The sequence below is a fragment of the Mesocricetus auratus genome, unplaced genomic scaffold, assembly GCF_017639785.1.
Source record: "Mesocricetus auratus isolate SY011 unplaced genomic scaffold, BCM_Maur_2.0 Super-Scaffold_100691, whole genome shotgun sequence".
Classification (NCBI taxonomy): domain Eukaryota; kingdom Metazoa; phylum Chordata; class Mammalia; order Rodentia; family Cricetidae; genus Mesocricetus; species Mesocricetus auratus.
In genome coordinates this window covers 46,364,149-46,385,441 of record NW_024429267.1, presented here as the reverse complement: position 1 = coordinate 46,385,441, position 21,293 = coordinate 46,364,149, and the positions used below count along the sequence as shown (strand labels likewise).

Genomic DNA, 21,293 nt, shown 5'->3' with positions numbered 1-21,293 from the left:
AGCCTACTCAGCCTGTGTTGGAGAACAAGGCGACAGGCATTGGATTGGCACCCCAGAAACCCAGTGAACAAAGAACAATAAAGCTAAAGACCATGGCAAGTAAGAAGGAAGGAATCGTTCTTATGATGTTTTTATTTTATTTTATGTGCATTGGTGTTTTGCCTGCATTTAAGTCTGTATGAGGGTGTCAGATCACTTCAAGCTAGATTATAGACATGCCATGTGGGTGCTGGAAATTGAACCCTGGTCCTCTGGAAGAGCAGTCAGTGTTGTTAACTACTGAGCAGCTCTCCAGCCCCAGAAGGAAACTTTATTTTTTTTTGTAGTTAGTACAATTATTCACAAGAGCTAAGGTAAGCACAAGTACCAAGCTTGCCATGTCTTGCGGCTGTACAGCAGGCTAGGTTAACTAGGGAATGTGGAAGGGTAAGTCTGTGTTTGCTCAGCCATCCCTACATTTGCACACAGGAACAACTCAGCCGACACTGAGTCAGGAGTCATTTTTATCCAAGGAAAGGAAGAGTATACATTCATGGGAAGCAAAGTGAGGAAGGTACCTAAGCTCACATTGCCCACAGTAATAGCCCTTAGAAATTCGAGAAACCATAGTGAGGTAGGTTGGGCAGGTGTTATCGTCCACACAAAGGCAGACATTTTTTCTATAGCCAGCACCTGGCAGAATAAGGTTAGTAGGATTGTGGACTAAAATAGGACATTAAGTAAGGTGATTTGTCATTTAAAATTGAGCCCTACAGTGGCATATGCTCCTAATCCCAGCACTTGGGAGGCAGAGGCATGCAGGTCTCTGAGTTCAAGGCCAGCCTGTTTTACAAGAGCTAGTTCCAGGACAGGCTCCAAAGCTACACAGTACACAGGGAAACCCTGTCTCGAAAAGAAAAAAAGAAAAAAAAAAGAGCCCTAAAGTTAGGATAGCTCCACTAGGAAGATGGGATGCTCTCCCCACCCCGGCCAGACACAACAAACCCCTGTGAGTTCTACTTGACTACTCTGATTAAGCACTATGGAAGGCCTTCTTGGGCAAGACTTGTGGAGGGAGGGGCTTTTCCATGGGCCATCTTCACTTGAGAGTGTAGTAGTTTGTGGGCACAAAGGGCATTTTGCTAACCACCGTCATTTGCTGCTTCCGCCGAACTTCCACCAGCAGCTGTGTCCCTGGCCGACTGTACTTGAATGGCACATAACCCATGGCCACATTCTTCTTCAAGCTGGGTGAAGGGCACCCACTGGTCACTGTGCCTGTCCATGCATAGACCATAGGTTAACACCACCCTGCCAGCCCAATATCCCTACCCTGGACACCCTTGCCAGCCAATGTCCCCATCCTGGACCACTTACCAATCACAGTGCCTTCTGTGCTCAGGATAGGACTGTGTGCTCTCACTGGGGCCCCTTCACATATCAACCCCACACGTCTCTTCTGCACCTCACCCTTCAGCTGGGGAACAATGATTTTGGCTCCTGGGAAGTCCATAGCAGTTCGGCGGCGCTTCCCTGAAACAGAACACACCAGATGTAAGCTATTCAGAAGCCCAGAACAAGGCCACAAGTGACATCCATCAAGCATCACTTGGGCTCTTGGGCTCAGTCTTCCTCAGCACTACAGTCAGTCAGTCATCTCCTACCCCCTGGAAGCCATACTTAGGGTCCTCAGTTTACAATAGGCAAAGCCACAGTAGCACTTTCAGGGAGAGAAAGCTCAGCAAGGCTGAGTTACATGTTCCAGCATCTACAACCTTAGGAGTAGTTATGGGCTAGCTAGTCTTATTAAAAGGTATTCTAATCTCCAGGGCCCCTCGAACATTAGCCCAGCTCACCCAGTGTCCAGCTGAGGCTGCCCTCCACAGGTGTGGTATGTTCATCAATGTCACTCCCATACAGACAGAGGCCTGCCTCCAAGCGCAGGCTGTCTCTGGCTGCTAGTCCTGCCAGCTTCACCTCTGGGTTTTCCAGCAGAGCAGTTGCCAAGTGGACTGCCCCTACTGCTGGCACTGAGATCTGCACAAAGGACCAGAGAGCAGAAAGTCTTGAATCCTGTAACCACTTTTACCACTTTTGCTTGTACAAGAGTGAGAAACATTCTACCACCACATTTTATTTCCCCACCCCCATCCCTCTTTCTGAGACAGGTAGCCCGGGCTGGCCTGTAACTTACCATTCTCCTGTCTCTACTTACTGGGTGCTGGGATTATAGGCATGTGCCATCCCATTCCAAGCTTTACAACTAAATTTTTTGTTTTGGCTTTATTTTCTTTGAGACAGGCTCTCACTATGTAGCCTTGCTTAGCCTGGAACTCACTATGGAACCCCAACCCACCATGAATTAAGATGTTCCTGCTTCTGTCTCCATAAGCACTGGGATTACAGGCATGAGACACCATGGGGAATAACTACTTCTCAACATACCTCCACACCATCTTCTCCCGTATAGCCACAACGGGTCACACGACAGCCAGACACACCAAACACATCCATCACAGCACTGGTCATGAAGGGCAGTCTCCTCAAGTCATCTGTCACACCAGCCTGTAGCACTTGCACTGCAGTGGGTCCTAAGCCCAAAGAGAATAACCAAGGGTCTTGGGCCCAGCACCTCCTGGAAGCAGAACATATCCCAAGCAAGCCCAACCCTGCCAGAGGGGAGGATGCCCTTGTCTGTAGCCCATGGACAGCTTTGCAGAGAGGACAGAAAAGATGCTTAACTTTGGAATTACGTCATACAAATACAAACGCAGCATTCATACCTTCCTCTTGGGATAGCTTCCGTAGAGAGAAGCAAATGAAGCCAGGAAGGCAAGGGCTGGCTCCAGCCCCAACCTGGCACTCTCACCTTGCAGAGCTAGCAGGGCATTATCTACCACCTCCAGGCCTACATCACTGCCCCTGTTCTGGAACTCCTTCACCTTGTCCTGGAATGGATAACAGATACATCAGTGTCTGAAACCATCACTGAGCACCTACTATGGATTGGACATTGCAGAACTGAGCAGTTAGAAAATAGTCTGGTTCCTATCTTACAAGGCACACAGCTGCTATGTGGGAAGGATGACCTGAGCCCAAGTGTGTCAGCTCACTCACCCTTACCAGAGGATGCTCATTGCAGAGGCAGGGGTAGCATTATCTCCCCACCTCCTCTAGTCCCCATCCCCAAACCCTGTTGTGTACCAGAGAGTGCCTTCTCTTCAGTCTATTGGCTGTTCTTTTTTTTTTTTTTTTTGGTTTTTCGAGGCAGGGTTTCTCTGTGGCTTTGGAGGCTGTCCTGGAACTCACTTGGTAGTCCAGGCTGGTCTCGAACTCACAGAGATCCGCCTGCCTCTGCCTCCCGAGTGCTGGGATTAAAGGCGTGCACCACCAACGCCCGGCTATTGGCTGTTCTTTTATTAAGAGTCATTTCCTGAGCCCCTATCTGCACTGGGCACTGCTTTATAAACCAAGAATACAAAGTACCTAGAATAAAAGACAGATGTACCTGCATGAGAGTCAAGTCCTTGTCCCAGCAGCCAGCGTTAGACACTATATACAGGTGCCCCTCAGAAGTATTGGTCACAATCAAGTCATCTAAGATGCCTCCAGCTTCATTAGTAAACAGTGACAGTGTCCCCTAGCATTGAAGCAAAACATCCTTATCTCCAGGTACAGAAAGCCAAAGCCAAGTGTGAGCCAGAAACATTCTTTGATCTGCTCAGCTACCAAAATTCATGGACAGATCTCTGGATAAAGGGTGCAAGGTAAGGATCAAATCTAGGATCTTTGAACTTTATTTGTCAAGGAAATTTCACCCCCTCCCCAGACTCAATTGGCTCACTCACTATTCAATTCTTAGAAACATGTTTCATACTTATTCCATCACACCTAGGAACTACTGCTTCACCTCACCCAGATAACTCCACCCATGTGCTAACCTCTAGGATAAAAGCTTCAAAGACCATCTTCATGACCCCACAGGCTCCCAGCACAGACTTCAGTAATGAGATCAAAACACTCTAAGGCCTTAGCCTTGCAACTGGATGGCCGAACCATGAGATTGATGGGTCATGTGAACCACCTAGGGATCTTTTTTTTTTTTTTTCCGAGACAGGGTTTCTCTGTATTGTTTTGGAGGCTATCGGTCCAGCCCAGCCTCGAACTCACAGAGATCCGCCTGCCTCTGCTTCCCAAGTACTGGGATTAAAGGCGTGAGCCACCACTGCCCGGTTTTTGGTTTTTCGAGACAAGGTCTCTCTGTATTGTTTTAGAGGCTGTCCTAGAACTCCCTCTGTAGACCAGGCTGGCCTTGAACTCACAGAGATCCGCCTGCCTCTGCCTCCCAAGTGCTGGGATTAAAGGCCACCAACACCCGGCTACCACCTAGGGATCTTGTTAAAAACTAAGGTTCTGGTTCAGCAGGTCCAGAGCAGTACCTAAGCATATTCCTAACACATTCCTAGAAAATGGAGAAGCTGCTCGTTTAGGGAGGGATCATACCATGAATACCAAAGGTATGGGAAGCATGAGGTCAGAGCATATAAACTTTGGTTTCTAGCCTCCCAACCCAATGTAGTAAGGCTGGGATAGTGTTTCTCCAAAGCTGGCTGGATACCTGGAAATGACCCAAAGACTCCATCAAGGTAGCAAGCCTTGAAAAGCTGTATCTGACTTCTCTTGGTATCTCCTAAGCTTGAGGCAAGGACTTAATATTGAGAAAAATAAAATGGGCCTACCTGGTTAGGCTTTAGTTCTGCAATGTCTCCAACCACTATACTTTCCATCAGCTTCACTCGGTCACGACCAAATATCTTGGTCTAGGGAAAACATGGAAAGACTCAGGCCACTGCAATATCTGTAATCTAAAAGGCTGCTACGCAAGAAAGCTTCCTTCATTTGTCCATACCACAGTTCAGCCCAGAAGTGACTGACTACAGCCTTTGGATTCTGGAGATGGCAGAGGTCCTACCTTCTCATTTCCCCTATTCCTCCCAACCTCCTGGGACTGAGCACAGTCTAAGAATACAAGGGGACCTAGCACCTTGCTAAGATACCCAACCAATTTCCAAACCAATACCCAGCACAGCAGATGAGGGTAGGTACAGCTCTAGCAAACCCAAGGGTATTAAAAAACATAGTGGAAGCAGGCAGGAAAGATCAGAGATGAACAATCAGAAGACCTGAGTTAGTCCCTCACACTATAGTCGAAATATCCTCAAAGCTGAAGAGTACTGTAGATGGGGAGAAGGCCAGATTCAGCCTGTGGCTCACCTGCAGCATGTGGGACACATCAAAGAGAGAGCAGTGCCGGCGTGTATGCAGGTGTGAATCAACGTGACTGTCCCGGTATTGCACAGGCAGACTCCACCCCGCAAAAGCCACCATTTTTCCTCCATGGGCCAGGTGGAAGTCATAGAGTGGAGTCCTGCGGAGCACATCCTGTGGACAGCCAGGCTTGAAGCCGTCAGGGCTCAGTCTCATCAGCTTCCTCCCCCACCCTCCAAGACCAGTAACAGAGCCCAGGGCCCTTCACCCCACCTGTACACAACTGAGTTGTCGGCTTTGAACCAAGGATTGTGTCTGCAGGCGAAAACACAGAGGGGCCACCACACTCACTGTCCGCTGCATTGTCACCCGCAACTGGAGCAGCCCGGCACACAGAGGCCACACTACTCTGCCAGGCACGCTGGGAGATGTAGTCCAAACCCCTGCTTGGACAGGTCTTTCTAGCCCGCGGGGGATAGGAAGGGGGTGGGAAGTCCATAGAGCAGGCTGGGATTTAAAACAGAGTGCTGACTTCCTATGGCTTCAGGCAATTCCACAGTCCAATAAAAGCAAGTAAGGCAGTTCAGAGCAGAATAGGCTGCCTAGAACCAGAATTGGGGGTTAGAACTCCCTGCCTCCAGAAGGTCAAAGTTCTGCAAATGGCTGAAAAGCCGGAATTACACATTCAGGTCAAATAGCTGTGGGAGGTGGAGCATTCACTAGAGGGTGAAACCCTCTGGGCAGGCACAGTACCTTTGTGGCCTGGCCTCTATAGTGGTCTCTAGCTCTCACACTGGGCACACACAAGCAGCAAACACGGTCACATATTCCACAAGCCTTTATTTATCTTGCTCCAGTGCTGGAGCTTAGGAACACAGCTATGAATTATGCATGATCCCCACCACCCCAGAATCCTCTTGCTCAAGCATACTGAAGACCATTGTTCCTTGAGCACAGGACTAAAGGCGATCACTCTTTCAGCAAAAACTGAATGGGCTTAAACAATGGTCTTGCAAGTGAAGATACTGCCTTCAGGAAGGCTGAAGATTCGATGGGCTTAACAATGGTCTTGCAGGTGAAGACACTACCTTCTGAAGGCTGAATGACAAGAATGCAGGTTACCGAAGGTGGCTAGACTTTCCCAAAAAACTGTTTCACATACACATGTTCAATTTTCCAGGTCCAAGATACTTTGTAGTACTGCTTTATAGTAGTCCCCAGGGGCAATATCAGGAAGAACTAGAAGGAAACTGAATTTTATCACAGGAAACAGCAGCAGCCTTCATCATCTAGTGGTTGCTCTGGGGTAATGGAGGACCTCAACTCCCAAAAGGCATCAGTGAAGCCTTCACTTGGACACACTACCCCCAAGGTTGACCTTCATCATCCTGAGAGTGACTGGCAAGAAGCAACTGGGAGAAAGATTCTTGATGTGCTTCACATGGAGTGTGACGACAAATAGATTGGAGGCCTCATTCTCAATCCCCAGCTGGCCCAAAGCACCTGCCCAGATCTGACAGAGAATGCATTTCAGGGACCAGCTCAGAGACAAAAGCACTCAAGCTTCCCAAATCCCAGCTCTGCCTCCTAGGCTGGTAACAGACAATTTTTTTTTTTTTTTTTTTTTTTTTTGGTTTTTCGAGACAGGGTTTCTCTGTGGCTTTGGAGGCTGTCCTGGAACTCGCTTGGTAGTCCAGGCTGGCCTCGAACTCACAGAGATCCGCCTGCCTCTGCCTCCCGAGTGCTGGGATTAAAGGCGTGCGCCACCACCGCCCGGCTAACAGACAAATTTAAAAAGGGGCATTTCTTTTTCTTTTCTTCCCCCAACCACCAAAATCAAGGTCTTACTGTGTAGCCCTGATTGGCCTGGGATTCACTGTGTTAATCAGGCTGGCCTTGAACTCACAGATGGATAAGGTTAAAGGTGTGTGCCACCGTGCTAGGCTCTAGGATACTTTCTTTTTAATGGATGTAATACAAAAGGAAAAAAGCCACTAGCAGAAGCCGAGGAATGAATAGGGGGCATCTCTTCCTCAAGCTTCCCAGGTCATGAATGTCAAAACAGCAGGCCTTCCTGAGCTACCTGGATCAGGCTTATCTCAACAATGGGGAAAATGGTAGAAGACAGGGGTGTGCATACTGGCCAGACAGACAGGAGGAACTCAATGATTCCAAGCAGAACCTGTGAATTTTGAAAGGAAGAGACAGAATTTGCATGTCAGACAGACAAAGACAGAAAGTGCCCCCTAGGAACTCATGCTAAAACAACCAGGTGAATGTCAAGAATTCCTTTGGCCAGATAGAGCTTGGATGCACAGGGAACAATGCACTTCAGCCTCTGGTGGCCAGACCACGCCTGGACGGGCACAGAAGACCAATGTCTCAAGCAGAAGCTGCCGCTCACGTGTAGGAGAGCAAGTTCAGATCATAGCAGCCATCCACCTGCAACACAAGGGACTATCAGTTCTGAGCTGCTCAAAGCAAAGTGAACCGAGCAGAGGGATGCGATCACTCACATCAAAGCGGCCAATCCTGGTGGAAGTATGACTCGCCCGAATCATCTCTGTTAGCGCCCACATCTGCTGCACCTCAGAGGATACTCTGCTGGGGTCTGGGAGACCCTGTTCCAGAAAGAAGGAATGCTGACCATGAATCTCTTCCCCAGCAGTGCCCTTAGAGATATGGGGCACTCCAGCTGAAACCACTAACACTCCCAGATAATTTGCAGAGTGTGTGATTGGTCCTGATGTTCCTTCAGGAAGCCATCCATACCTATACCAGGGATGACTCAAATCTCACACAATACCCAAGAAGACACTGAACCATAGGTCCAGTCTCAAATGTTTGTGGTTTTGGGAATCAAAACCAGGACCTTATGCATGCTAGATAAGTACTCTACCAGAATTATATTCCCGGCTGGCCTCAGGATAGCAGAGGCCCACATGGTCATGCCCTGGATCTTAGAACCATGTATATATAGTTAACACCCAGTATTAGAACGCTTACCTCAAGGCGGGGAGCAGGCTGTTCATTGGACACTGGGTGGGAAAGCCACTTGGGGAAAGTCAGGGAGGGGCTCTGCAAAGCAAAGGCATACTGTCCTAAGTGGGGCAGAATCTGAGAGCAAAGAAAAGGCCCCTTGAGGCTGAGACACTGGGAATCCCTGTTCAGGACCATGTAAGATCAAAGGGACAATCAGATTACTAAGATGCTCTGCTATGCAGAAGGAGAATCCAGGAACATAAGCAACACAAGTATATCCCAGCACCTAAAAGTGGTGGGTGGTCTCAAAGGCCAGGGGGTGCTTGGACAGAGCCTCACCTTAGATTATGAACGTCTGCATCCACTCTCCTATGACATTCATGAAGGCTTCCCTGAGTCTTGTCATCCTCACCCACCACTCACCTCAGTGTCCATCTCTCCTAGCTATTGAGAAGCTTTTTAAGGAAAGAGCTAGCTAGTAGGGTTCAGTTAGTCCCTCACCTTTGGTCCCTGCTGGTAGATCTGCAGTTCCTCCACTGTGAAAGACAGCCATAGTGGTGACGGCTGCCGCAGGATCAGACGCAGCTCTAGTACTCTGCTCATGTCACACAGCATCTGATACACATACAACATGACCCACTGAGCAGGGTGTGGTGGTGCATGCCTTTGATCTCAGCACTTGGGTGGCAGAGGCAGGCATCCCTTTTTCTGAGTTCAAGGCCAGCCTAGTCTACAAAATAAGTTCCAGGACAGCCGGGGTTACACAGAGAAGCCCTGCCTCAAACAAAACAAAACAAAAATAGCTAGGTGGTGGCAGGGCAAAGTCTTCAATCCCAGCACTTGGAGGCAGGCAGATCTCTGTGAGTTTGAGGCCAACCTGGTCTACAGAGCTACCCATCTCTCAAAAAACCAAAAGAAAGAAAAAAAAAAGAAAAGAAAAGAAAAAGGGACCCACTGAAGACTCAGCTCATTACCAGAAACCTCCCAACCAATAGTAAACCAAATGTTTCCCCAAGGCTTTGGGAAGGACAGAGCAGTGGCCGCTCCCAGTGCCTTCATGAAAGCCACAGCCCAGCCAGTTTTGCCCCACTCTTCCTCCTGCTAGTCAGCCCAACCCCTAGGCAAGAGTCGTCATCTGAGATTCCCCAGCAATGCTGAGACCAGCTGACCTGGTGCTTGAAGAGTGATACATACTCCTGGGCTCCCTCTTCACTGTGTGGGTCAGGCATCAAACAGTGGTCCCGCAGACAGGTGACCCACTTGGATGGCGTGTGCAGTGGGGTATGGTGACGGACACGGATGCTCAAGAAAGCTGTGTAGTAATTCTTAAATGTGATCTCCTGTAACTAGAATACACCCAACCCACCATGAGAAATGAGGCCTGAGCACAGTGCCATAGTCTTTCTTTTGGAATATACACTTTTGCTAAGCAAGTCAACAATTCCTGGGGCCCAAACATAATTTTGCTTTCCTAAATGCTCACAGCCCAGTAAGTCATGCAAACAAACCATATGTTATCTGAGATAGTATCAGAGGCCAGGACCCTAACCCGAAAGAAAGCAGAAAATGGACATGTGAAGCCTGAAAGGATGAGTGCATCCTTGCTAAGTGCATAACATAGGTAGGTAAAGCAATATGCTGGGCTGATGATATGCTCAGGTGGTTCAGTGCTTGCCTTGTCTAGTATGTTTGAAGTTCTATGCTGGAGGCACAGCACTGCATAAACCAGGTGCGTGAGGCATACCTGGAATCCCAGTGCCTGGGAGGTAGAGGCAGGAGGACCAGAAGTTCATGATAAGCCTCAGCTATTCTTGGCCACTCTGAGATTCGTGAGATACCCCCAAACAAAAAAAAGTAGCATATTTTTTAAAGTACCAGAGTGAGAACCGTGGGAAAGAACTGTAGCTCAATTTGATAATAGTAGAGGTTCTCAGGTTCTCTCCTTCTGTGTATCTGTCTTTGTCTGTGTCTCTCTTAACTAAGAAGGAATTAGCAGACTAAGACCAGAATAAGAAACCCTGTCTCGAAAAACCAAAAAAAAAAAAAAAAAAAAAGACCAGAATAAGAATAAGAGGATAGGCCGGGCGGTGGTGGCACACGCCTTTAATCCCAGCACGCGGGAGGCAGAGGCAGGCGGATCTCTGTGAGTTCGTGACCAAGCCTGGTCTACCGAGCGAGTTCCAGGACAGGCTCCTAAACAATACAGAGAAACTCTGTCTCGAAAAACCAAAAAAAAAAAAAAAAAAAGGATAGAAGCCGGGCGTTGATGGCACACAGCTTTAATCCCAGCACTCGGGAGGCAGAGGCAGGTGGATCTCTGTGAGTTTGAGGCCAGCCCAGTCTACAGAATGAGTTCCAGGACTCCAAAACAATACAGAGAAACCCTGTCTCAAAAAAAACAAAAAAAAAAGATAATAATAATAATAATAAGAGGATAGTCCGTTGAGTACACTGCAGGGGATTGGGGAAGGCAATGGGCTGGGCAGACCTACAGTATCAACTGCTAGGGCAGTAGTTTTCATCATTGGATGCCCATCAGAATCATCTATGAAACTTTAAAAAAATGCAGATATCAGGGCTGTAGAGACTGCTCAGCGATTAAAGGCACTTGGTGCTCTTGCAGAGAGTCAAGTTTGGTTCCCAGAACCTACATGGTCCCTTACAACTGTTCATAACTCCAGTTCCAGGGGATTCAGAACCCTCTTCTGGTCTCCACCATACCGGGTATGCAGAAAGCATACAAGCATACATGCAGACAAAACACATAAAATAAACATTTAAAAATAACAATAAGGGGGTTCCATGGTGTAATGGTTAGCACTCTGGACTCTGAATGCAGTAATCCGAGTTAAAAAAAAAAAAACTATAGGGCTGGAGACATGGCTCAGAGGTTAAGAGCACTGTAGCTCTTCCAGAGGTCCTGAGTTCAAGTCCCAGAACCCACATGGTGACTCACAACCATCTTTAGTAAGATCTGGTGCCCTCTTCTGGCCTGCAGGCATACACACAGACAGAACACTGCATACATAATAAATAAATAATTTTTATTTAAAGTATACTTCCTTTAAAAAATATATATGCTGGGCAGTGGTGGTGCACGCCTTTAATTCCAACTCTTGGGAGGCAGAGGCAGGCAATCTCTGTGAGTTCCAGTCCAGCCTGGTCTACAAGAACTAGTTCCAGGACAGCCTCCAAAGCCACAGAGAAATCATGTCTCAAAAAAACAAAACAAATAAAGCAAAACAACAACAACAACAACAAAATAACACCTCAAACACACTGACTCAGATTTTCCAGGGTCAGGTTAATTAGGTTTTCCCAGCCAGTGATAAGCAAGATCTTGGGAGATAACCATACATTACAGCACAGTGCGCATAAGGCCATGAGAATGAGGCACAGTCGCCGGGTGGCTCAGGATGCTAAGCCAGGCTTTGTCCTGTGTTGAGGTCAAGCAGTGCCCTGTCACTGTCAGCTGAGATGGAAGTGCAACTAGGAATTATAAACAAGTCACTAGGGGAAGAAGAAACAAAACAAAAAACAAAAGAAACAAGTCACTAGAAGGACCTAGAAAGATTAATTACACTTGACCTGTGGCAGGGGCCGTTGGAATGGGGAAGTTTACATCATTATTTAAGGATCCCAACCATGTCCCAAACCAAAATACCCTCTCACTTGTGCTGAGATTCGTAATTGTATTTCCAGTGGTGTGCTGGGCATGGGAAGAGATGCTGGAGAGATAAGGTCAGGAAATTCTAGCCTAATAAAAACTGTATATGCTACTGAGTAGGGCCAGTTCGCAAAAGCAAGAGGAACTGCAGGGGCTGTAAACGAGTAAATGCCTGGGAAACAGTTACTAGGTCTTCCCGGCCCAGAAGCTTTGATCGCGCCTACTGGGGGTCGCTCACCTCAAAAGGCGCGACGTTAGGAAAGGTGACATCGACGACCAGCACGCCAGGCCGACCTTGGGAGGTCCTCATGTCGCCCACTTGCAGGGCTACAGTACTTTTCACATGACAGGGCACCAACACCCGAGACATGACGCCGGAGTCAGTGACCAAGCGCAAGGACCGCTAACAGTCTCCCAACTATTAGCCTTTACAGGCGTCGCCTATCGAACCAAAAGAACTACAACTCCCAAGAGACCGAGCGCTTGCACAAGTCAACCAATCACCGATGCTTAGGGCGGGTCTAGAGTCGGAAGTGCCTGCGGAAGTTCTTCTTCAACCAATCACCACGCGCCTGAGAGCCGCTCCTTGGCCGCTCCCGGCAACCGTCGAGCTATTCTTTATTCAAAAGATCCAGAATGCTTTGGGCTCGCTAAAACCTTTTTTTAGGTTCTGCTACTTTGTTAGGGCGGTAGTTGGTTAAGATGTGTAAAGGCGTGAACACAAATGAGCATCGCCCTGACATTAGTCGCAAAAACAGGCAATAAAATTTTTAAAAGAGCTGATAGCTGAATTGATAGAGTGCTTACCTAGTTTATGGAAAGCCCTGGATTGATCCCCAGTATCCCATAAAACTAGGGGTGTTGCCTCAGGCCTGTAACCCCAGCTATTCTGGAGTCAGAGGAAGGAGGATAAGAAGTTTAATGTCCTCTTCAGTTTAAAGTCCTCTTCAGCAGTACTAGGAGTTCACAGCTGCCCAAAGGTTAAAGAGGCCCTATCTCAAAAAACATTGTAGGGACTGAACAGATGGTTTAGGGGTTAAGAACACTGGCTCCTCTTCCAAAGGACCTGCGTTTGTCCTAGCACCTAAACGGCAAATGAAAGCGGTCTGTAACTAGTTCCGGAGGATCCAACGCCCTCTCCTGGCCTCCAAGGACATTGAAGACATAGGTACCCAGATATAACATGCAGGCAAAACACCAACACACATAAAATAAAAACAAATGAATATTTAATAAAGGAAGAGCCAGCAGGGCAGTGGTGGCGCATGCTTTTAGTCCCAACAGTTATGAGACAGACAGGCAGATCTCTGTGAGTTCGAGGCCAGCCTGGTCTACAAAGCTGCACAGAGAAACGCTGTCTCAAAATAAAATAAAATAAATGTAAACTCAGCAGGACTTAATCCCAGCACTCGGGAGGCAGAGGAGGCTGATCTCTGTGAGTTCGAGACTAGCCTGGTCTACAAGAGCCAGTTGCAGGACAGCCTCCAAAGCCACAGAGAAACCCTGTCTCGAAAAACAAAACAAAACAAAAAATAATAATAAATAAATAGATTAAAAACCAGGTGGCTCTGGCACTTGCCTTTAATGCTAGCACTGGGGAGAGAGAGGCATGCAGATCTCTGTGATTTTGAGGCCAACCTTGTCTACAGAGTGAGTTCCCGGACAGCCAGAGCTACACACAGAGAAACCTTGTTTTGAAAAGCCAAAAATAATAATAAAATAAAAATAAATAAATAATCCCAGGCATTGTAACTCTTTACTTAACCTAGTACTTGGGAGGTATAAGCAGAATCAGAAAGATCAAAGGTTCAAGGCCAATCTCAACTATGTATCAAGTATATATCAATTATGTTTCAGGCTAGCCTGGGCTATGTAAGGCCATAGCTAAAAAAGGAAAAAAGCAAACTAGCCAATAAGCAGGTTGGTTGGGAAAGAGACAAATAATTGGTTTAGGATTTGTTTATTTTATTTATTTATTTATTTATTTTGGTTTTTCGAGACAGGGTTCCTCTGTGGCTTTGGAGGCTGTCCTGGAACTCGCTTGGTAGTCCAGACTGGTCTCGAACTCACAGAGATCCGCCTGCCTCTGCCTCCCGAGTGCTGGGATTAAAGGCGTGCGCCACCAACACCCGGCTGGATTTGTTTATTTTTTGAGACAGGATCTCACTGTGGATATGGACAAGGCTGGTCTCAGATTTACAGAGATCCACCTACCTCTGCCTGCTGCATGCTGGGATTAAAAGCATGCCTCACCATGCCAACCTACTAAGCTTTCCTTTTACTTTTCACATTGAGACACTTGGGAGCATTACCAGAGGACTGAGTTTAGTTTACAGAACCCACATCACGCTGGCCATAGATGCCTATAACTACAATGTCCTCTTGTGGCTTCTAAGGCAAATTTACATTTGTGTGCACATACCTCTACACAGACACACACACATATATATAATTTAAAATGAGGCCAGGCAATGATAGTAAACTCCTTTAATCCCAGCACTAGGGAGGTAGAGGGAGGCAGATCTCAGAGTTCAAGGCCAGCCTGGTCTACAGAGGGAGTTCCAAGGACAGTCAGGACTACACAGAGAAACCCTGTTTCAAAAATGAAAAGCAAGACCGGGCATGGTGGCGCACATCTTCAGTCCCAGCACTCAGGAGGCAGAGACAGGAGGATCTCTGAGTTCGAGACCAGCCTGGTCTATAAGAGCTAATTCAAGAACAGCCTCCAAAGCCACAGAGAAACCCTGTCTCAAAAAACAAACAAGCAAACAAATAAATAAAATAAAAAGCAAAAACAAATAAAAAATAAAGAAAGGAGTTGGAAAAATGGCTCAGTAGTTAAGAGCACTTGCTACTCTTGTAGAATACAGTTTTATGTATAGATGTGTTACCCGCATGTACATGTGCATGCTGTGTGGGTACCTGATGACTGCAGAGGTCACAAGAGGGCATCAGATCCTCTGGAACTGGAGTTACAAATGGTTATGAGCCACCATGTGGATGCTGGGAATTGGAGCCTGGACCTCTAAAACAGCTACCAGTATTCTTAACCATTGAGTCCTCTATCCAACTTTTCTTTGAGAACCTCACTTCCATGCACTCAGGTGTGTCTTTTCTTTCCTTTTGAGCACCTTCCTTTTTCCTAACCTTTGTGTTTAATCATGTTTTAAAATATCTGTATTGCCGGGCATTGGTGGTGCACGCCTTTAATCCCAGCACTCGGGAGGCAGAGGCAGGCGGATCTCTGTGAGTTTGAGACCAGCCTGGTCTACAGAGTGAGTTCCAGGACAGATGGAGCTACATAATGAGACTTGTCTGAAGAAAAAAAAAATCTTCAAGTATCAACTAACTTTTTTTGTTTCTTTTTTTGTTTGATTTTTCGAGACAGGGTTTCTCTGTATTGTTTTGGAGGCTGTCCTGGAACTCGCTTGGTATACCAGGTTGGCCTCGAACTCACAGAGATCTGCCTGCCTCTTCCTCCCCAGTGCTGGGATTAAAGGCGTGCCCAACCAACTCACTTTTTTTTTTTTTTTCGAGACAGGGTTTCTCTGTGGCTTTGGAGGTTGTCCTGGAACTCGCTTGGTAGTCCAGGCTGGTCTCGAACTCACAGAGATCCGCCTGCCTCTGCCTCCCGAGTGCTGGGATTAAAGGCGTGCGCCACCAATGCCCGGCCCAACTCACTTTTTTTTTTAAGGTGGAAATTTTTGTCACTTAAGCCTATAATCCCAGTAGTTAGTATGTGGAGGCTGGAGGATCAGGAATTCAAGCAAATTCTAGGTTGACCTAGGCTACCTAAGACCCTGTCTTTTAAGGGGACTAGGGATCCTGGGAAATGATTCAGAGAGTAAGAGCACTTGCTCTGTAAGCTTGAGGACCTGAGTTTGAATCTCTAGACCCTGTGTTAAAAAAAAAAGACCTGAGCGTGACTCTGCATGCCTATAATCTGAGTATTTGGGAGTATGGAGACAAGTAGATTCTGGGAGCTCCATGGCTAGCCAGCCTAGCCAAAACAGGGAGCCTCTGGTTCAGTGAGATACTGTATCAAATGATAAAGCAGACAAGCATAGAGGAAGATACCCAAGTCCTCCTCTATCCTCCAAATGTTGGAGCATAATCATGTGTATCCACACATACAGATGCATTGCACCAAACACAACATATATACACACATGCACGAAATTTTGTTGTTGGTTTTATTGTTTTGCTTTTTGAGACAGGGTTTCTCTGTGGCTTTGGAGGCTGTCCTGGAACTAGCTCTTGTAGACCAGTGGGTCTTGAACTCATAGAGATCCACCTGCCTCTGCCTTCTGAGTGCTGGGATTAAAGGTGTGTGCCACCACTGCCCAGCCACACACTAAATTTTTTTAAAGATTTATTTATTATTTATGCAATGTTCTGCCTGAATATATTCCTGCAAGTCAAAAGAGGGCACCAGATCTCATTACAGGTGGCTGTGAGCCATCATGTGGTTGCTGGGAATCCAACTCAGGACCTCTTAAAGAGCAGCCAGCCGGGCGGTGGTGGCGCACGCCTTTAATCCCAGCACTCGGGAGGCAGAGGCAGGCGGATCTCTGTGAGTTCCAGGCCAGGCTGGACCGATAGCCTCCGAAAAAATACAGAGAAACCCTGTCTCGTAAAAACCAAAAAAAAAAAAAAGAGCAGCCAGTGCTCTTAACCTCTGAGCCATCTCCAGCCCCCATGCACAAATTTTTTTTTTGTTTGTTTGTTTTTCGAGACAGGGTTTCTCTGTGGCTTTGGAGGCTGTCCTAGAACTAACTCTTGTAGACCAGGCTGGCCTCGAACTCACAGAGATCCGCCTGCCTCTGCCTCCCAAGTGCTGGGATTAAAGGCGTGCGCCACCAACGCCCGGCCCCGTGAACAAATTTTTTAAAAAATTAAAGTTTATTGAGACAAGGTTTCTCTCTGTAATAGTCCTGGCTGTCCTGGAACTCACTTTGTAGACCAGGTGGACTTGAACTCACTAAGATCCACCTGCCTCCCAAGTGCTGGGATTAAAGGAGTGTGCCACCACTGTCAGGCCTAAGTAATATATATATATATATATATATATATATATATATATATATATATATTTTTTTTTTGGTTTTTCGAGACAGGGTTTCTCTGTGGCTTTGGAGGCTGTCCTGGAACTCACTTTGTAGACCAGGCTGGCCTTGAACTCACAGAGATCTGCTTGTCTCTGCCACAGGTGTTTTTTTTTTTCTTTTCCAGACAGGGTTTCTCTGTATTGTTTTGGAGACTGTTCTGGAACTTGCTGTGTAGACCAGGCTGGCCTTCTGCCTGCCTCTGCCTCCCAAGTGCTGGGATTAAAGGTGTGCACCACCAACGCCCGGCTAATATATTTTTTAATTGAATGAGTTACTGAGAAATAGCAGCATGATAGGTATAAACCAAATTGTACCCATGTCAACAAAATTATAGAAATCCATTGTTTCTGGGTTAAGCTCCTACACTATGTCCCAATAGACTAGGCTAAAAATAAAAATGGAGTCAGTTAAACTTAAGTTCTGTGTCACTAAGCTGAAATTAAACTGTTTATCCAAATTTCCAAGAAGTCAGGATTAGAAAAGTAGCAGCCAGCTTTCCCAAACAGACTGGTTTCAATTGGCATAATAGTGTTCCATCTGCCTGAACTCAAACACAAAAATGGTAACATGATGTTAACTGCTGTTTCCCTGCAACCACTTTATAAGGAAAATAACTTTGAAATGACCAACTTGCTTTCTATTTCTGTTTCTCCTCTCTTCAGTCTTTTTCTGTCTATAAAGCAAACCTCTTCTACTAGGTTTTGTTTTTTGTTATGTTTTGTTTTGTTTTATTTTTTAATCTTATATAGCTCAGGTGGCCATAAATTTATGATCCACCTTTTCTCTGCCTCCTGAGTGCTGGGAGAGATGTGCCATCACACAGCAACTTCAATCTACTGTATCATGCAATAATACATTAGCCCCACCTTTCTTTTGGTAACTATTTGTATGGAATATATTTCCCATTCTTTTACATGTAACAGCTTTCTGTACTTATAAAGCTAAAGTGAAAATCTTTGTTAAGCATAATGTATATACCTGTAATCCCAGCACTCATGAGGCTGAAGGCAAGAGGCTTTCCTTGAGTTCAAGGTCATCCTATCATACTTAGTAAGTTCCAGGGTGATCCTGTCTCAAAAAAAAATCAGAATGAGGTCCAGGGAGATTGTTCAGTTTTAAAAAGCTGAGCGTTGGTGGTGCACACCTTTAATCCCAGCACTTGGGAGGCAGAGGCAGGCAGAAGGCCAGCCTGGTCTACACAGCAAGTTCCAGAACAGTCTCCAAAACAATACAGAGAAACCCTGTCTGGAAAAGAAAAAAAAAAGCACCTGTGGCAGAGACAAGCAGATCTCTGTGAGTTCAAGGCCAGCCTGGTCTACAGAGCTAGTTACATGATAGCCTCCAAAGTTACAGAGAAATTCTGTCTCAAAAAACAAAAACAAAAAAGAAGCACCCATGTTTTGGAATATTTAACTATATAAAGGCGTGTTACATTTTATTCTGCTGCATTTGTTTAATTATGAAAAGATGTATTGCTGTTTCTCCTTGCCTGCCTAAGGCACCGGATTGCTCTAATAAAGAGCTGATTGGCAGATAGCTAGGCAGAAGAGGAATCGGTGGGGCTGGCAGGCAGAGAGAATAAATAGGAGGAGAAATCTAGGCTCAAGAGGAATGAGAAGGTTAGAACAAGGGAGAAAGAGAGACAGAGATGCCTGAGGTTAGCCAGCTGCCAGCCAGTCAGACACGGAAGAAGCAGGAAAAGTAGAATGTACAGAAAGAACCAGTAAAAAGCTCCGAGGCAAAACACAGATAAGAGAAACAGATTCAGTTATGAGTTAAGAAGAAACCAGCATAAGATAAGGTCCAGCATTCACACTGAAAGGTAAGTCTCCTTGTCATGACTTGGGAGCTGGTTGGTGGTACAAAAGAAAAGGCTTGGAACATACCTGTTATCATGCCTGGTGACTTGAGTTTGACTCATGGAACTCACCCGAAAAGGTGAAAAGAGAAAGCAGATTCCTGCAAGTTATCTTCTAATCTAACCTTGTTCACATGCACATAATGAATACATAAATTTTAAAAAATAATAAAAATAAATACACTGGGGCTAGGGGGTATAAATCAGCTGGTAGATTCTTATCATGATCTTGGTTCAATTTCCAGTACCAATACAGAGAAACCCTGTGTCGAAAAACCAAAAAAAAAAAAAATTTCCAGTACCACAGAAACCTAATGGTGCCCACTTGTTACCCCAGCACTTGGAAGGTTGAAGCAGAAGCATCAGAAGTTCAAGGTCATCTTCCTAAAAGTCATGAGTTTGAAGTCAGCTTAGGATAGAGGAGACCCTATATAAATAAACAAACAAATAAATAAATAAATAACGTGGGCATGATGGAACCTGCCTTTAAATCCCACAACTGCAGAAGGCATAGGAAGGTGGATCTCCCAGTATTTAGGGTCAACCTGGGCTAAATAACAAGTTCCAGGCCAGCCAGAGCTGCACAATGAGACTCTCTTTGTCTCAGACAAATGGATGATAGATAGATGATAGATAGATAGATAGATAGATAGATAGATAGATAGATAGATAGATGCTGGAGAGAGGGTTCAGTGGTCAAGAGCCCTGACTGCTTTGCAGAGGACTCTAGTTCCATTCCCAGTATTCACATGGTGGCTAACAACTGTCTATAACTCCAGTTCCAGAAACTCTAACCCTCTTCTGGTCCCTGAGGACACTGTAAACATATGGAACGCAGTCACATATGCAGGTGAAACACCAATCACATAAACTTTAATTAATTAACAAATTAGAGCGGGGGGGGAGGGTACCGGAGGAGGGGAGGGAAAGGGAGAGGGACCTGGAACTGACTTGTGAAGCAACCTTGTTTCTTATCTATTAAAAAAAAAAAAAGAATAAAAAAAATAAAAAACTAACGATAAAAAAAAAAAACAAATTAGAGCCGGGCGTTGGTGGCGCACGCCTTTAATCCCAGCACTCGGGAGGCAGAGGCAGGCGGATCTCTGAGTTCGAGACCAGCCTGGACTACCAAGCGAGTTCCAGGACAGCCTCCAAAGCCACAGAGAAACCCTGTCTCTAAAAACCAAAAAAAAATAATAATAATAATAATAATTCACAAATTAGGGATGAAGAGATGACTTAGGGCTGTCCAAGCATGAGACCAGATCTTGGCTCCACGCACCTACATACATAAAAGCCAGGCTTGGTCCTGCACACCTTGGAGCCCCACCACTGAGCACAGGCAGATTGTTGGTGTTTGTTGGCTGCCAGCATAGCCAAAAAAAAAAAAATGAGTTAAAAATGCAGGGAGAGGCTGGCGGTGGTGGTGCACGCCTTTAATCCCAGCACTTGGGAGGCAGAGGCAGGAGGATCTCTGTGAGTTCGAGGTCAGCCTGGTCTACAAGAGCTAGTTCCAGGACAGCCTCCAAAGCCACAGAGAAACCCTGTCTCAAAAAAACAAAAAACAAGCAAACAAAAAACATAGGGAGAGACTCTCTCAAAGAAACAAGTCAGAGAGTGATAGAGAGAAAGCTTTCCTCTGGTTTCTGTGCCTGACCACGGACATGTATACATGCACACACATATATGTATACTGCACACACACACAACACATGCACACACATATATGCATACGCATACTACATACACGCACACTCTATATGTACACACATAAACATACTCCACACACACACACACACACAACCATACTCCACATCCATATACACATAAATTAATGAAGAATAACTACATAGCCAGATGGTGGTGACCCAGGCCTTTAATCCCAGTACTCAGGAGGCAGAGGCAGGAGAAAAGGCAGGGGAATTTCTGTGAATTTGAGGACAGCCAGTCTACAGAACTAGTTCTAGAACAGCCAAGGCTACACAGAGAAACCCTGTCTCAAAAGCTAACAAACAAAATTAGTCAAGTAGACAACAAAAGTAAATAAATGAATACATGAATAAATGCCAAGAGTGGTGTTGTCCATCTGTAATCCCAGCACTTGGGAAGTTAATGCAGGAGGATCCTGATCTCAAGACCACTCTTAGATACATAGCAAAGTCAAGTCCAAAGACAGCTGGGCTACATAAAAGTCTGCTTCGAAAACAAGGGCTGGAGAGATGGCTTAACACTTAAGAGCATGGGCTAGTCTTTCAGAGGACTTGGGTTCAATCCCCAGCACCCATATGGAAGCTCACAGCTGTCTGTAACTCCAGTCTCAGGAGATCAGATGCTCAGTCACTTCACGCACATGGTGCACAGACATACATTCAGGCAAAACACCCGTACACATAAAAATAATTAAATAAAATAAGGTGCCAGGGATATATAG

General features: G+C 46.0%; 2 protein-coding genes across 4 annotated transcripts; both read right to left on the bottom strand.

The window, feature by feature from the left end:
- Nucleotides 1-114: 114 nt before the first annotated feature.
- Amt (aminomethyltransferase) lies at nt 115-6,907 on the bottom strand. Its single transcript, XM_005074929.4, has 9 exons — nt 5,521-6,907; nt 5,254-5,421; nt 4,719-4,799; nt 3,488-3,619; nt 2,849-2,927; nt 2,425-2,570; nt 1,836-2,016; nt 1,357-1,512; nt 115-1,257 (listed from the first exon to the last, which is right to left on the bottom strand). Exons 1-9 carry the CDS (start codon nt 5,608-5,610, stop codon nt 1,079-1,081), a joined length of 1,212 nt encoding a protein of 403 aa, XP_005074986.1. The 5' UTR covers nt 5,611-6,907; the 3' UTR covers nt 115-1,078.
- Nucleotides 6,908-7,187: 280 nt separating this feature from the next.
- On the bottom strand, nt 7,188-12,365 carry Nicn1 (nicolin 1). Of its 3 annotated transcripts, XM_040740003.1 has the most exons (7): nt 12,135-12,267; nt 11,587-11,739; nt 9,399-9,575; nt 8,731-8,844; nt 8,254-8,325; nt 7,764-7,868; nt 7,188-7,689 (listed from the first exon to the last, which is right to left on the bottom strand). In XM_040740003.1, exons 2-7 carry the CDS (start codon nt 11,611-11,613, stop codon nt 7,648-7,650), a joined length of 537 nt encoding a protein of 178 aa, XP_040595937.1. In that variant the 5' UTR covers nt 11,614-11,739; nt 12,135-12,267; the 3' UTR covers nt 7,188-7,647. The 3 variants fall into 3 exon arrangements, with proteins under 3 accessions (XP_040595937.1, XP_012972429.1, XP_005074985.1); XM_013116975.3 differs by lacking the exon at nt 11,587-11,739 and having other exon boundaries at nt 9,399-9,569; nt 12,135-12,365; XM_005074928.4 differs by lacking the exon at nt 11,587-11,739 and having other exon boundaries at nt 12,135-12,363.
- Between the last annotated feature and the right edge of the window lie 8,928 nt (nt 12,366-21,293).

Bases quoted from the DNA above. Each gene is read 5' to 3' on its own strand.
- Amt (XM_005074929.4), bottom strand. From the start codon at position 5,610: ATGCAGCGGACAGTGAGTGTGGTGGCCCCTCTGTGTTTTCGCCTGCAG. The intron at 4,800-5,253 runs GTGAGCCACAGG...TGTTTTCCCTAG, and splicing joins ATGTGTCCCACATGCTGCAG to ACCAAGATATTTGGTCGTGA. The intron at 2,928-3,487 runs GTACATCTGTCT...TATCCATTCCAG, and splicing joins AGGACTTGACTCTCATGCAG to GACAAGGTGAAGGAGTTCCA.
- Nicn1 (XM_005074928.4), bottom strand. From the start codon at position 12,266: ATGTCTCGGGTGTTGGTGCCCTGTCATGTGAAAAGTACTGTAGCCCTG. The intron at 9,576-12,134 runs GTGAGCGACCCC...GGTGTATTCTAG, and splicing joins CTAACGTCGCGCCTTTTGAG to TTACAGGAGATCACATTTAA. The intron at 7,869-8,253 runs GTAAGCGTTCTA...TTTCTGGAACAG, and splicing joins AGCCTGCTCCCCGCCTTGAG to GGTCTCCCAGACCCCAGCAG.